General features: G+C 41.1%; 1 protein-coding gene across 2 annotated transcripts in view; it reads left to right on the top strand.

Moving 5' to 3' along the window:
- The window catches only part of itga9 (integrin, alpha 9), a 163,021-nt gene that overhangs the window by 28,127 nt on the left and 117,597 nt on the right, over window positions 1-17,297 (top strand). For both annotated transcript variants that reach the window (XM_036573623.1, XM_036573624.1), the window contains 2 exons: window positions 6,682-6,805; window positions 15,653-15,720. In XM_036573623.1, coding sequence (XP_036429516.1) covers window positions 6,682-6,805; window positions 15,653-15,720 — 192 coding nt within the window. The remainder of the gene's footprint in view (window positions 1-6,681; window positions 6,806-15,652; window positions 15,721-17,297) is intronic.

Consider the following 17,297-nt stretch of genomic DNA (forward strand, 5'->3'; position numbering starts at 1 on the left):
GTTAGATTAGGAGGTGCTAGTCAGTCTGACGTTAAAAGCAGAGGAACCGAGATGTAGCAGGGCTTAGGCCTTATTTACACATACTGCTACTGCGTGGCATGAGCGACGCGGCAGTGTGAGCTCTACAGCTGGAATGCACTGGCCTTCTGTACATACAGCATTTGTGTTGCGGAGCGGAGCAGCGAGAAAGTTAAACAGACATTCCTTTTTTCAGACGTATAGTTGGTCACATCAGTCACTCTGCTCAGTAAAAAAATATTTATGAGAGTGCACGGTATGTTTGTTTATCCTCAACAGAATTCTGACTTGTGATTAGGAAAAAGTTTCAAGTTTGTTTTTTGTTTTTAAGTTTGTACACGGTTTTCTGTTTAATTTTCACAGATTTTCATGGCTTATGCTCTAAATACTGTGCCGCTTCAGTGCGGTGTCTGGGATGCTCTGCAGCTTCGCAGCAGCCTGTGTGAAAGTGCTGACCAGTTAGCATTGGTGTCAAAATGAAAAGCATGACTTCTCACATCACTCACGCAGCATGCATGTGTGAATCGGGCCTTAGAGCAAACTGTTAGACAAAACTCTCTTCATGTACATCGTGGCTGTGCCCAACTACAGCGTTTAATAAAGTACAACGACTTGCGCGTCAGCTGTGCCTCCTTTAATAGCCATAAATGCTACAACACACTTTTGGAATTATATTGTGTTTATTAAAAGTGACAGAGTGACGGCATCTCTCCATCTCCGCTGCATCAGGGGAAGAGTCAGGTCTCCAAACCACATTTGGAGCTGGTTTGAAATGTGTCTCAGTCTGGACGCTCTGGACGCTCAGATCAGATTTCAAAGTGTCTTTTGCGTCACTCACAACGCGACAAACAGCGACGATGTCAAATCCAGAGTGATGAAGTGCTGGGATTGAATAGGAGCTCCATAGATTCACGATGATGAAGAGAGTTCTGAAGAGTTTGGAGGGTGAGATGATGCTCCTCCATCTCTCCTGCATCCACGACTGAAATCTGCATCACCAGCGTAGCTACGTAGTTACCGGCGCCTACATCGTTACCACGGCAACCCATGCAGATAGTCTGTCTGCCTATTTTCATAGGCGGCAGTCAACGCTGTGGGAGTGAAACAGTGCACAGTGAAACTGCGTTAGTGTAGCTACGTCATTACTGTTGTAAAAGGCAACCCATGCAAAAAGACTGATGATGTCTGGACACACAAATCAGATCTGATCACTCACAAATATCAGAACGGACAGTCGACTAAAAAGATGTGATTTGGGAAACAGGACCACATATGAAAGTGGCTCAGGTTGGATTTGAAAAGATCAGATTTGCGTGTCACACAAAACATTAGATCTGAGTCACATTAGGGCAAAAAATCGGATTTGTGCCACTTCAGCCTGGTAGTGTGAACGTAGCCATGAAGACAAAGTGCTTAAGTACGGAGCCCCGCTGGTGACATCCTGCATAAATAAAAACAATGCGTGGCCACGACTTAGTAAGGCTTGGGAACGAGCTGCACCCACTGATGGTGCAAGACGCGGGTTGAAGGAGCACCCAGGGGAGGAGTTGTACAACAGCAGCTTGGCTACAACTGAAGTCCTCTTTTTCCTTGTTTTTTCACTGCAGATCAGCACAAACAACTCGGATCACTCGCTTCTCGCAGGGCTCCATTCTCCATTCCTGTCTCGCACATGTTATCGGTCCCCGTGTCACTTCACGCATGTGCTTTAGTGACAAAGTGTAGCTGGGAGAGCAGACAGACCCATCTGAGGGTCCTCCTGGTGACAGATCTGGTAATGTGTGACTCCCTGACGCTGATCAGTCATGTAGTGTTCGAACCACAACGACTCCAAGATTCCCGATTACAAGACTGATGATGTTAAACGTCATGTAGTGTTTCTGTGGCTCAAGACATCAGTCAGTCCATGAGATAACAGTGCTGGCGTTTAAACTGCAGGAGAGTTGATTAAAACCAGGATCACAGCTCTGCTCGACTCATCAACACTGAAGCTCAGCCCGCTGGGTCACTCAGCCATCTTAAACCTTCACTCTCTAGTCCTCATTCTGCAGTGGTTTGACTTGATTTCCACATTATTGTCTGATTTTCAGTATTTTAGTTATTTTATTTTTTCCCATTTATTTATTTGCTTATTTATTATTATTCATATTCTTATTCCTGTTTTAATTATGATTATTTTACTAGTTAATTTCAATCATTTCAATTAATTTTAGTTTCCTTTTTTGATCTTATCCTCCGTTTGCTTATCTTCTTTTGATTTGATTAACTTTTACATATTTGTTAAACTTATTTATTGTTTGTTTTGTGTATTTCTGTTATTAATGTTTCATTTTTTTAATCCTTACCTGATCTGAGTGATTTTTATTATTAAATGTACTTTTATTATTTGATATGCTTTTACACATTATCAGTCCCTTTTTCCTGTATCAACTCGGCAACGATGTAAATGAGGGTCACCCTCAGTGTCCTCCGAGGTCAAATAAAGGTTGATTGATTGATATCCAGCATCCTAAGTGAGGAGCGTAGTGTGTTCAGATTGATTTGTTTCTCAAATCAGATCTTTTGAGTCGACTGTCCACTCTGTCATTTGCGAGTGATCAGATCTGATTTGAGTGTCCAGACATCACCAGTCTATCTGCATAGGTTGCTGTGGTAACAACGTAGGCGTCAGTAATGACGTAGCTGTTCAATTCAGTTTAAACCCAATACTCACACTCTTCAGCCGCCGTTCGATCCTCGGTTTCTCGGCCGCAAATGAAGGAGACTTTGAATTGGGGCAGCCTAGTCGCACCGCTGTGACGCAGTCGGCCTTCAAATGCAGCCTCTGAAGGACGCAGCCCCAGAATTGGGACGCAGCAATAGATCATCTCATTTTTCAGCAGATGATGTCACCATGGCAGCGTTCAGCTGTGTGCCGCCATTGGTTGCACAAAAAAAACGCAAAGATGTTTTTCTTTCAAAGTCAACGTGTAAACAGAGCGTTAGCCTGCTCCACTGCTTCTCCTAACCATTAGCTAAGCTGTGCTAGTGTAGGCCAGCAGGTAGACGTTGTTTACAGTGTTAAAGAAAAGTGCAGTAATGTGAGAACAACCTTCATCCACTCATCCCTGACAGGATGGTTATATGCAGTTAGAGTCATGGAATTAATGCAAAAATCTGAATCTGAATATTATTATGGTCTGTATGACACCAACTGAAACTGAATTCTGAACAGAAATTGAATTTTAAGATTTGCAGGTGAGCAGTATATCACCTGAAAAAGAATTTTAGAGCTGATTATGTATAATTAACTGTCTGAGTTCTAAGAAGCGTTGAGTTTTTTATTTGTTTACATGTTCAGATTCACTTTCAAAATAACATCCAGCTTTCAAGTGAAAGCAGTCAACCCCCCAGTCCCCCCCCAGCTTGTATCTTCTACCTTGTACCTACACTCACTGGCCATTTTATCAGAAACACCTACTGTACTAGCACACTTGCAGTTGCTGACTGTAGCCTGTTTGTTGCTGCAGTTTATCAACATTCAAAAATATTAGGTCAAATTTTTGCATTTAAATTCAAATTTGTAACAAACTCCATGTAATAAGCCTGAGCTGAGGTTGTTATTCTAAGTAGCCAGTTAAATGTGAGGTTTATGTGTGTTGTGTTCAATAGCAAAAAATATTTTTTTCTCTCTAATTTTGGTAACGGCGTATACTTTTCTAACAATTTCAATTTAATGAAGTTGTCTAGTCGGTGATTCACTCCCTGAAAATAATAATATCCAAATAATAATAATAAGAGTAATAATAATTCTAGTATTGGTTTTGTTAGCCCAGAGGAAGCTGAACTCTCTGAGGAAATCTGATCTCACGGATTCGCAGCAGTTACCACGCTGATGTGTCAGTTTTCCTGCAGCGCTGCAGCCCCTTATTTACTCACACTGCACAGGAATGTTTATTTGAAACACAAGAGGAGGAAGTAGAAGGTAGACTCGTGTCAGCGGACTGTATTAATGGGGAAAACAGAGGGGGAGGGGGAGGGCAGGGGGGCGGGGGGTTTGGAGTCGGATGCCAGCTCTGTGGGAGGTGAGTTGGGGAAATGCTGGCTAATAAAAATGAGAGAAGCCTGTCGATTTGTCATTTTTTTCTCATTTAGCTCTCTCTCTCTCTCTCTCTCTCTCTCTCTCTCTCTCACTCTCTGAGACCACCATTCTTTTCTAATTTAATACAGTTGTTTTAATTGCAAGTTCTATTATCTGTATAACACTTTAAATGAAAAGTAGAACCTTTTTGAAATTTGAACATGAATTTCAGAATTTCTTAGTATTTGGTGGTGTTTCCCCCTATCGCTTTAATGGCAGAGTGCACTCGAGCCGCATGAACTCCACAGGTTTCTATAAAAGCCTCAGATCAGCAGCTCAAACCCACCTGAGAGTCGTCTGAACACGAGCTTCACAGTGAGAGATCAGACTAAACACACTCTGAGCTTTTAGTATAAAGGCCTTAATGTGGTCAGTGCCACAGATTTGCTTTCGTTTGAATAGGGACTCAGAAAAAGTGCAGAATCTTCAACATTTGGTCTTTGTTTTGGTTGAATAAATTGAATTGAATTTATTTTTCCCCGAAGGGCAGTTCATAACGGGGCATATAAACATGTGATATAAACATGTGACGTTTACAGACAGTCAGTAACAAACATCTTCATGAATAAGATAAATAAATAAGATACATAGTTATCTCACAGCTCACCGACGTTCATGCTTTTCTCTGTGATACACTTCAAAGGCCGTGTTCAGACCGTCAGCCCAAATATGACTGTTGTCCTCAGACTTTTTATAGTCTGAACAGGAAAAAAAAACAAAATCAGATTTTTCAAATCGGATCCAAACCACATCTGGAGGTGGTTTGAAATGCGACTCCAATCAGATTTAACCCTTGGCGACTCTCATGGGGGCTCGGACTCTGTAAAGCTGCTGTGTGTTAATGCCTGTTAAATAAATAAACTTTGACTTGTCTTTGATCATTAATGATCACTGATCAACCCGACGGCCTCAGGCACACATAACACTCTGTTTCAGTCATATTTTCTTAACTTTTCTTTGTTTTAAACGTTTCAAAATTCTAAAACCTTACTGTAGTTTATCTCCAGGTTTAAAAAAATGACATATTTTCAATGTGGTCTCAGACTTTTGGACTCCGCTGTACTTGATTACTCACTATCCAGTACTGGAACAGATCATTGCTGTTGCAGCAGAACCTCATTTCCCTGAAGTGCTGACTTTATATGAGACTTTATTTTTAAAGGGCCCATATCCAACACTTATCTTGTATTCTTATGCATTTTTAAGTACCAAAAAGAGTCTTAGTTAATTTCTACATTTTGACCATTTTTCAACCTCACCGAATAAACAGGCTGTTTTTGTTACTGTGGCTTAAAGACTGATATATGTAAATGAGCTCTATTCTGATTGGCTGGGCCTCATTCAAAAATAGTTCAGGGTGAAACACTCCGTATAACTTCAGTGTGAGTGGGCGGGGCTAAACTGAACTGCTGTAGGCAGAGTGGGTGAATATATGTAAATGCATTTGTTTTTGTGACATCACAGAAACACTGAGTTCAAAACAGGCAGCATAGTTTCCAAATATATGCTTTAAAATTGTTTACATGCTATATTTAAACTCGTACTTTAAAGAAAAACAAGGAATTTTCACTTTTTCCATCATATCTTGTTTCTTCTTCTTCTTTAAAATCATTTTGGCCTGTTTTTGTTGCGTTTTTAAGTACCAAAAAGTCATAGCTCATTACTGCGCATCCATTTTCCAAACTCACTTTATCCCTTAGAATTAGACTGATTTGGTTACTGTGCCTTTAAGACTGATATATGTAAATGAGCTCTGTGCCAATTGGCTGGGCCTCATTCAGAAAGCAGTCCAGGGTGAAACACTCTGTATAACTTCAGTGTAAGTGGGCGGGGCTAAACTGAACTGCTGTAGGCAGAATGGGTTAATATATATAAATGCATTTGTTCATTTTTGAGTTCAAAACAGGCAGCATAGTTTCCAAATATGGGCTTTGAAAGTGTTTTTCCTCATTTATTTAAACTATTTGTCCATCATTTCTTGTTTCTTCTTCTTCTTTTGATTCATCGTGGCCTGTTTCTGTTGCTCCGTTCGTCACGAAATGCTCACGTGACGTAAAAGGCTGCTGTCCTTCTGCTGCACAAACAAAAAAATGCTTTCACGTCTCTGTCCTGCACAAACTCTGTGCACTCTGTGTTCCTGCTCTCTGAGTTCAATGCCCTGAGGAGCTTTGTCGTCGGTGAGACATCAGACGATAGAATGAAGATGTTGGTCCCTTAAAACCACTAAACCACAGCCCCCCCCCAAAAAAATCCCCCAAATAAACCCACCCTCACTGAATATATTAGATTCGCAGTCATAGCCAGACTTGGCTGCGCTTCCTCGTCTGAGAAGTTAATTTAGCTGGCGCTGGGATAGAGAGAAGGAGCCGCTTTGTCTTTCTGCTCTTTCTGTCTGTTTTTTTCGAGCCACTTTAGAAGATGCAGTTAACTTTGAGTCTTAAAGATAATGTAATGTAGTGTTTATGCTCTGCCGCTATATTTGTTGTGAATAATCTCTTTCTCTCTCTCTCTTCTCTTCTCTCTCTCTCCTCTCTCGTCCATAGGCCTGTGCACACCGCTGGAAAAACGTCTACTATGAGTCGGAGCACATCCTCCCCCACGGGTACTGCTCTGTGATCCCTCCCACGTTACAGGGCAGCACGCGGGCACTCATTCCGTGTTACGAGGGTATTTTAAGCTTTTCCCAATTTATTTCTTAATACTATTTTGCGTCATAACAGCAAGCAAACGTTCAAAAGCAGCATCACATGACTTGTGTGCATCAAAATATAAACATAAGGCATTTCTTTTATTTGTAACCTTAGTCTTTTGTTTTTTTTTTTTTATTACAAGTCATCTGAGACACAAGATAATCCTTATTTATCCCCTAAAAGTCTGAGACCACCAGTGAAAATGCATTTCTTTGTAATTTAGTTGAATGTTTTGAATTATAAATTATACACCGATCAGGCATAACATTATGACCACCTCCTTGCACTTTGTGCACTTTGTAGTTCTACAGTTACAGACTGTAGTCCATCTGTTTCTCTGCATACTTTGTTAGCCCCCTTTTACCCTGTTCATCAGTGGTCAGGACCCCCATGGACCCCCATACAAAGTGCACCTATATAGTAAGTGGAGCTGATAAAATGGACAATGAGCATAGAAACAAGGAGGTGGTCAGAATGTTATGCCTGATCAGTGTATATTAGGATAACAGTTTGAGTCAAAAGTATATCTAAATAGAAGAATTTCAGGATTTCTTAGTATTTGGTGGTGTCTCCCCTTTGACTTTAATAACAGTGTGCTATCATTTGACTCCTCAAGTTTGTGCAAAAGCCTCTGATCAGCAGTTGAGATTCTCCTGAGAGGCGTCTGAATGTGAGCTTCAGGGTGAGAGAGGAGAGTCAAGGCAGTCTGACCTTTTTGTACCAAAACGTTAAATGTAGTTGTGTTATAACTGAAGTTGGGGGGAGGAGCATGACTGAAACCCCTCCTTCTTCCAATCTAACATCCTATAAATTCACATAAATTCACGAAGTGTTTGCAGTCCCCTCCGCCTCCCCATCTCCTCACCGTTCCTCAGTCCTGCATCAGTCCTACTACAGCTGTGAAGGGGGATCTGGCCTTCTAGCTACAGGCAGAAGCTGCCCAGAACTCCAGCCCAAGTTCTCAGAGTTCTCCCCCTCCCTCAATCAGTCTTCCCTCATACTACCACCACATGTTGAAGGCATGGTCTGAATTTATAAACATGTCACAAATTTGCTTAAATTTAAATAGTCACCTAGAAATAGTGCAGAATCATCAATATTTCTTCTTCATTTTACTTCTTATAACTTTCCTTTGTTTTCAGTTGTTGTTTGAATGAAAACATCCTGGATTTTCAGTGTGCTCTCAGACTTTTGGAACCCACTGTATGTGGAAATAACCGGTTTGTTTGGGTGTAAAGATCCTCCTTTTCTCCTCTTCCTGCATGATTTTCTGCTAATCCATTATGAGTTTGAGTGGCATCTACCACATTACGCTCTGCTGCTCACAACAGGTGTAAACAGCTTCACAGATAATAATAACATTTCCGTTTTGTCGCTGTCGTTTACTCATGTGTGAGGTTTTTTGTTTGAAGACAAAAATTATGACTCTCCTTTTGATATTATGCGTCACTAGGCCCAGAGTAAAATGCCATGTATAAAAAATTCAATACATAAGCTAAATGTCCTGTTTTAAGTTTGATCATTGGGCTACAAACATTATGACTGCACAGATTCACTCCAGACACTACATTTCCCATCATGCCTTGGCATTGTTCCTTTGAACACTTTCTGTTTCTGTAGTCAGACTGTAAGGCAGCTGTGCTCAGTACAGCAGTGTGTAAACAGCAAATACAAACGTTTATGTATCTGTACCAAGTTTACCAGCGTGCCAGCGGAGCAGCAAGCATTATGCTAATTTTAAGGCTAACCACTTATAGCCTACCAAACACGAACATTAGACCACGACATCAGAGGTTATAGTTAAGTTAGCAACTTCTGCAGCTGAACTGAGTTTAATACACCAAAACACTGTGGTTCATTTTCTAATAAAGGGACATTGTGCGCTTAGTAACTTCTCATTTTTAGCCTGACCTGATGATGCAAAAACAAAATCACACGATAAACATGCTTTTTTATCTCAAATTAATTTTTTCACATGCACTTTAAAAGAGAAGAGTAAGCAGAGCAGTGGGGAGACATGTGAGACAAAATATCAGTGTCCATATCAGTTTTGAAAAAATCGCCCTGATCGCACGCTGTGCTAAACAGAACAGTTACAGACCTGAAACCATTCGTCTTATGTACATTTTTCCAATCAGTGTCACTGAAACCTCTGAGTTATGAAGCCTTTCATAATTCGCCTGAGTTATGAGGCCAAAATATGAATTTTGCAACATGCAAGCTGAAGTGACATCTTAAATCAGGCAAGCACTCAGAAATACCCCAAACAAACCAGTGAGGTTTGAGCAGTGTGGTAGTTGAGCTGTTGTGGCAGTTGTTGGTACAGAACAGAGAGAGAAGAGAGAGAGAGAGAGACAGACACAGAGACAGCAAGAGAAAGAGAGAGAGAGAGAGAGAGAGATACAGACAGACACAGTGAGAGCAAGAGAAAGAGAGAGAGAGAAAAGAGAGAGAGAGACAGACAGACAGACAGAGAGAGCAAGAGAAGGAAAGAGAGAAAAGAGAGAGAGAGACAGACAGACACAGAGAGAACAAGAAAACGAGAGGAAAAAAAGAGAGAGAGAGAGAGAGACAGATAGACACAGAGAGAGAGAAAGAGAGAGAAAGACAGACACAGAGAGAGCAAGAGAGAGAGAGAGAGAGAGATACAGGGAGAGCAAGAGAAAGAGAGAGAGAGAGACAGACACAGAGAGAGCAAGAGAAAGAGAGAGAGAGAAAAAAAAGAGAGAGAGACAGACACAGAGAGAGAGAGCAAGAGAAAAAGAGAGAGAGAGAGAGAAAGACAGAGAGAGAGAGAGAGGGAGAGAGACAGACACAGAGACAGCAAGAGAAAGAGAGAGAGAGAGAGAGATACAGACAGACACAGTGAGAGCAAGAGAAAGAGAGAGAGAGAAAAGAGAGAGAGAGACAGACAGACAGACAGAGAGAGCAAGAGAAGGAAAGAGAGAAAAGAGAGAGAGAGACAGACAGACACAGAGAGAGCAAGAAAAAGAGAGGAAAAAAAGAGAGAGAGAGAGAGATAGACACAGAGAGAGAGAAAGAGAGAGAAAGACAGATACAGAGAGAGCAAGAGAGAGAGAGAGAGAGATACAGGGAGAGCAAGAGAAAGAGAGAGAGAGAGACAGACAGACAGACACAGAGAGAGCAAGAGAAAGAGAGAGAGAGAAAAAAAAGAGAGAGAGACAGACACAGAGAGAGAGAGCAAGAGAAAAAGAGAGAGAGAGAGAGAAAGACAGAGAGAGAGAGAGAGAGAGGGTGCGGGAGAAGCTGCCCAGAACTCCAGCCCGAGTTCTCAGAGTTCTCCCCCCTCCCTCAATCAGTCTTCCCTCATACTACCACCACCATGTTCAAGAATTTATAAACATGTCACAAATGTGCTTAAATTTAAATAGTCACCCAGAAATGGTGCAGAATCATCAATATTTCTTCTTCATTTTACTTCTTATACCTTTTCTTTGTTTTCAGTTTTTGAAAGTTCTAAAACTTTCTGTTGTTTAATAAAACGTTCTATTGTTTGAATGAAAAAAACAAGTTGCTGGACATTTGTAACAAACATTTGCACAGTGTCAACTTTCAGCACTCACAGTTCTGCACAGAGAGGCAGCACCTGGGGGCGCTGAGGGGGCTGTAGCCTTCCCCATTTCAGGACTGCAATTGTGTATAAAGGACTGCAAAAGTATGTACGAGTATGTATACATATATATGCATATGTGCCAGTTATATGTATATATCTGACACATCAGACCGCAGGTGCACATCTTCACTCTGCTCTCTCCTTCTGGACGAGCTCTGCATCCAGTGAGACGCTTGATGAGTGGAGCAGTAACTGATTATGTCACACCTACGGTCTCATGGTGAGATTTAACACTGACCGTGCAGCTACTGCAGATTTTGAAAAGATAAAAACACAAACTCCGCTCTGAAACAAGCACACATGGGTCTTTACTGCACTCAACCGATTATAACGTGCAGAACATTTTGTTGTAATTATTAACAGTTGCAGTCCTGAAATCAGGGAAGGCTGCAGCCCCCTCAGCACCCCCACTTGTAATTGACTGTAAATGTTAAAAGTGCAAATATTTGTTGCAAATGTCTGCGTTTAGCCCAGCAACCTGTTTTATCAGCTATTTCTGTTACACTTTTGTATATACGGTCATCTCTTGCCTCATTATAGCACTGAGTGACACATTCTGTCTGATGTACATTAGCAAAAATAATCAGTCAATCAATCAATCAATCAATCATTCAATAAATCAACCTTTATTTAAACTCGGAGTACACTGAGGGAGACCCTCATTGACACTGTAGCTGAGCCAAGACTGTAAAAACATATAAAATGCTAAAAAAGTAATAATAATAATCAAAATAGTAAATTTAATAGAAAAAAAAGCAATAAGCTATTGAAATTGTAACAGTATAATAACATAATAAATAGCAGATCAAACAGTGATAAAATAAATAAAAAACATAGTTAATGATATTTTAATAACATTTAAAGTTAACTAAAATAATAATATTAATATTAATAATAATTAGGTAAATGATTTTGCATGGCATTATCAATCACTTTACATATATGATGCTTTTGATCGCTGGTTCTGCATGTGAGAAGTTACTCCAAGGATCAAACTGCTGACTGTAGGCCCACGTTTAGGTGGTTGGACCGCTTCGGACCCCCAGTCTCACTTGGAACCTATCCAGTGGTCCCTAATTGTTCACTGTGGTCCATGAAAGCTTACTGTGTCCCAGTTAAAGCTGTGGGGGAAGCTGAGAAAGTGCTGCGCTCTGATGAACCGTGTCGTCATGACAGCGCTGTTGAATGTTTATGGGAGCCGTCAGTTTGTCCTTCACCATAACACTGGAAATCACGTTCCACATGCAGCCAATAAGAGGAGGAGTGAGTGCCAATACTGAGACCTGGCCACTTTAATGAGGGCATAGATGCAGTTTCTGCACCCCTGCTGAGGGGGAGAGTCTCTGGCGTTTACAGTGAATGGACAGTTTATTAGGTGCACCCACCTACGCACACTCAGTGACCATTTAAGGTCATTTTTGTGAGCCACACTCTGCCTCATCCATCACTGGAAAGGACCAGCATAGGACCACCACTGACCAGCCGTTGTTCGGGTTGTGGACTTTTCTCGGCACTGATGTTGTGTTTTTAAATATTCTGTACACTTTATTAAACATTTTGGCCACTTTTTTCAACAGATAGATTCATATCCTCAGATTCATATCCACAATTTATCTCATAATCCATCCTGCAAATCATTTTATCACCTTTCTGCTGTGAAATATTTCCATCTGATGGGTGGATCAGCTTCACCCAGCAGACGCTGTGTCTGCTTCCCCAACATAATCTCTGTAAAATCAGCTCAGACTGATGATCGCAGTGTTAAAGCAGAAACAAAGCGCTGGACACAAGAGGAACCATTCAAACTCCAACCTGATGCAGCACAAACGCTGAACACTGACTGTAGTTCAGCTACGACTGACTCAGCTGTTATTCTGATTTAGACTGATAGTCAGTTAAACCTGATTCATTCAGGACTCAGCAGGAGATTCAGAGCAGAACAATTAAGAAATGAATAGATTTATTAAACTAATCCACCTAAAACACAGATATGACCTCTCAAACTCACAATAACATCAGTTCATCAGAACAATAATGCTATCATAATAAGAGTCCTGTATAATTCCACTGTCAAATAAGTTCACTTGATGTAATTTAACAATATTTATAAAACACTTTTGCTGTGACTTCTAATATTACTACTAATAATTATGAGTTATTGTAATAATAATTATTGTTATTGATCGGCTGTTCTCTACCTACAGTCTTAAAAATGATGGTTCTTCAAGGGTTCTTCAGTAAAGAACACTCAAAGAACCCTTTGCATGATTAAATGGTTCTTTGCATCCTGAAATGGTTCTTCAGATTGATGGAGAGTCTACTGTAGATGGTTCTGTATAGAACCTTTCTATAGCGCACCCGAAAGTTCTTCTATTGTAATAAGCTTGTCATCGTAACAATAGAAGAACCCTTTTCAAAAAGCCTTTATGTAGAACCATATACAGCACACTCTCCATCAATCTGAAGAACCATTTTACCATGCAATGAACCCTTCAATCGTGCTGTATATAAACCTTTTGAAAAGGGTTCTATATAGCACCCAAAAGGGTTCTTCTATTGTAACAAGCTTGTCATCGCAACAGTAGAAGAACTTGTGGTGCTATATAGAACCCTTTTTGAAAAGATTCTATATAGAACCATATACAGCACACTCTCCATCAATCTGAAGAACCATTTCACCATGCAGAGAATCCTTTAATCATGCAGAGAGTCCTTTAAGTGTTCATGGTTCTCTATAGAACCAATTTTATTACTGTAGAACCCTTGAAGAACCGTCTTTTTTAAGCATGCAGAAGTGACACTGTGGTTGTTTAAAAATGCCATAAATGCTGATTTTCTTAGTACACTTGTTCTAGTGCACTACACAGTGTCAGTGCCACTGCTGACCCACCGGAAGAGTATCAGGACTGGTGGTCCTACGGTGGTCTCTTTCCACTTATAGTCACGTTAGAGGGCAGCTGGTAAGTTATTCAGCAACAGATGGGCTACAGTCAGTAACTGTACTATAAAGTGCACCTGTATGAGGGGTGTGTCTAATAAGATGGACATTGAGTGTCGATACTGGGTGAGTAAAAGCGCCCCCTGCTGTGAGCTCCACCTTCACGAGGTGTTGGATTAGTTTAGAACAGTCTGTTCCGACTCTAATCAGCCTACATTCCCCCACATTTAGCCCAGAATTCCTCGTGGTTGTTCTCGTAACGTCTGACGTAGTGAGACTAACATCACCCAAGCCTGAAGTTTCCCTCCTGAAGAGCACTAGACGAATATGAGCCGTCCTGTCCAGACATGGCACCTGGGAGTTCGGAGGACACGCTCTGTATTTATGCGCTCGGATGAAATATTTGACACTTGGTGCGGTTAGCCAAAGGATACAATGGAAGCTCAGTTCACTCAGTAAAAATTCAGGAGGAAAAACATTTAGACTGTGACAGGTTGATGGTGGTGAACGCTTTGCCGAATAAAGTGTTTTCATGATGTTGCACACGACAGCGTCTTTATAACTGTGGAGAGCTGAGCAGGCCAAGCCACAGCGTGACAACTTTATAGTTAGTCTCGTTCACTGTCACTGCCTTTAATCTGCAACCAGTCATATTCAGCTGGGTGTGTGTGAGATTCAAGGTGCCCTACAGTCTTAGAGCGAAGTGGCAGAAGGTTCTGTTCAGCGATGCTGTAGAAGAGCCACTTTGGATTCCTTAAAGCGCCAGGGAACTTGGATATGTAGGTTAGTCTTGTTCTTATGAGCCACAGTATACGTCCTATGAATTATGGCTGAAAATGGCTGATATACACTGCAAAAAATAGTATCCTGTCCGGTGAAATCATCGTAAATCTAGCCCATCTATCTAATATTTCCCATTTTGAGATGGTTGTGCTCTTATTATAAGATTATCCAGCTTATGTCTAGACATTTTTACTTGTTTTCTGTAATTTTATTACGTGAAATGATCTCACTCCACTGGCAGATAATTTTGCTGGCACATTTCATAAATTATCTGCCAATACTGAGATTTTCAATACTGAAAATTTTGCTTTTTTTACGCTGTTGGTTCACGCCTCTGACGTAAAACATATTTATCTATAATGTGTTTTTTCACCTGTCCCTCCAGCTTAATCACTATCCACAGTATTTTACCTGTGAGGTTCTTTAGGGAACCAAAAGTGTTTTTTTTTTGTAATGTACCTTTAAAGAACTCTTCTGACTCCTTTATTATTGTATACGATTTCCACCATGTTTTCAAAATCTTTTCATAATTCAGTGTGTCCACCCATCTATCTACCTATCTATCTATCTATCTATCTGTCTGTCTGTCCGTCCGTCCGTCCGTCCGTCCGTCTATTCGTCTGTCTGTCTGTCTGTTTATCTATCTATCATGCTTTGAAAATACATTTTGGTCCAGAATCTTCTCTAAACTATCCTAAAACAGTGTCTCAGTCATCAGGCAGTGAATTCATAACCATTTCATGTAGGAACTTTCTGTGAGGGAGCTTTTAGAGGTGGACGTCTGGTTCCTATCACCACCACTGTGAACAGTTCCGACTCTGTATTATTTGACTTTCACTTTAACCATTTAATTGTGCAGAATTTTGAAACATTGGTGGAATTCCCCTGTAAGAGCACAGCTGTGCTGTACCTGGTGCTGTTCTCCTGACAGATGTTTCAGGTACTTTTCCTATCGTCAGCTTTGCGTTCTATCATTCCTGCTGGGGTTCCTCGTTTTTTTATCACAAGACTTTTTTGATACGACTCGGAAAAAGAGCATAAGAGAATTCCTTTCACGAGCACTCCGGCTCCCGGGTCACTCAGGCAGCCGTTCTCTTCCTTCCGTTTCTCTTCACCGCTCCGGGGAGTCGATTGTGTGCACGGCGCATTTTGCGGGGTTCCAATCTCAATATTTTCTGAAACCGGAGAGCGCTGCGTCCCCCTCGTCCCCCTGCAGCCCCCTCCCGAGTGTGAGTTTTTGTTGAATGTGGCGCTGCTGGGTTGTTCGAGTCTGCCTCTCAGCCCCCAGATTCCTCTTGGACGGAGCCGGGCCTTTGACTAACTCCATATGGAATGCAGGAAGAACTCCAGTAACTGCTGGCTCAGGCACACAGCGAAATCATTTTGTGGTTTGCTGATATTTTTTTTCCTCTCTCTCTCTTTCTCTCTCTCTCTTTATCTCTATCTCTGCCTCTCTCTCCCTCCTGCAGACTATAAGAAGACGTATGGGGAAGAACATGGCTCGTGCCAAGCGGGAATAGCGGGTGTTTTCACTGAGGTCAGTGGCAGTGCATGTGTTGCACAGCACTTTTATGTTTTTTTGTCCCCGCAGTTTGTATTTTGTAATGCTTCTTGTTTGCACTGTGTGCTATTCGCGTGTTGCAATCTTTCCATTCTGTCCTCAGACCCATCACCATGCCTCCTGGTTTGCCATCCCAGAGTCTGCTGGGTTCATATGAATGAAAGTTCAGAAGTTTAGAAGGAAATTAGCATCTGTAAGCCGAGTGAGATCTTTTGTTGCGCGTTAATGAGCCTTGTTTATCACAGGGCTGCAGCCACGAATCAGGCCTGTGATCAGGGTGTGTTGGCCAGGGCTGAACGATTTGGGGAAAATATCTAATTGTGATATTGGAATCACAATTTAATTGCAGGTATTTTTATAAATCCATTTCCAGGCCAAGAAGAGCAGAATAGTGCTTTTTCTGGAATGAGTTTAGTTAGTTGTGGTTGTGATGTCACATGTACAGCACATGTTTTTGTTGCTTCTCATTGGTCTAACTCATCTACAAACTTCACAATCTCTGTGTTATTAGGTTAAATTTTCCCATTTAAAAAGTGTCAAGACTAATATTTTGTATGATAAAATTCCAGCTCTTGCAATATGAAAATAACAATCTCTCAAATTGCAAAATATATATTTTAAAATGCTTGATCTTTTGGCCCTAGGGTAGACCCAAAACAACTGGGATACAATATTTATTAAGCTGCTTTTTTAACGTTTTTTTAAGGTTATAAAATTTCACTCACTTTCTGTTTTTGTATAATGGCCAATCAACATGATTACACTTCCCGCCTCATTCCTGAATTTGCGAGGTACAGTCTAATCGGCCAATCCTCAGCTCTGCCTTATTTTCTCAGCCATCCTATCACTGTTTAGCAACTGCTTCTATCCAACATTGCCTCAAGTGTTCAGTTCGTTATCAGTGCCAGTGTTTAAATTTCAAGCGCCAGCTGCGGTGAAAAGATGTACCTGTGGGATGCGTAAAAGTGAGATCCTGTCGTTCACCCAAAGCCAAAAACAAAATAAAAAAAAAAAAACGTTGTCGTCTTTGACTTGCGCTTTGATTCTTATGGTGCTCTTTTACTACAAAAGGTGAAATAAGCTGCATCAAAATGTCATCTGGAAAAAACTAGAAAAGCTGAACTGATATTCACCCATTTTACATTAATGGCATTTGGCAGACACTCTTATTCAGAGCGACTTACAACGTGATCCTTTTACACAGGTCGGTGAAGGTGGTTTTGGGAGTCTTGCCCAAGGACTCTTATTGGTATAGTGCAGGGTGCTGACCCAGGTGGGGATTGAACCCCAGTCTATAGCATAGAAGGCAGAGGCATTACCCACTACACTACACCAACCACCTAGTTTTTGGCTTCGTAGTGCAAAAGGGAACCCCAGTCTTTTGCTCAGCTCAGCTCAGCTCAGCCCTTGCATCATCCGGTTCGATCACTCAAATCAGATTTGAAACTGCCTACAAGTGTGATGCGAGTCAAAGCTCAAAGCAGATACACTGAAAAATCAGATTTGATGTGTCGGACTGAACACAGCCCGAGTGATGTTAACTTTCTGTTCTG

The sequence above is a fragment of the Colossoma macropomum genome, unplaced genomic scaffold, assembly GCF_904425465.1.
Source record: "Colossoma macropomum unplaced genomic scaffold, Colossoma_macropomum, whole genome shotgun sequence".
Classification (NCBI taxonomy): Eukaryota; Metazoa; Chordata; class Actinopteri; order Characiformes; family Serrasalmidae; genus Colossoma; species Colossoma macropomum.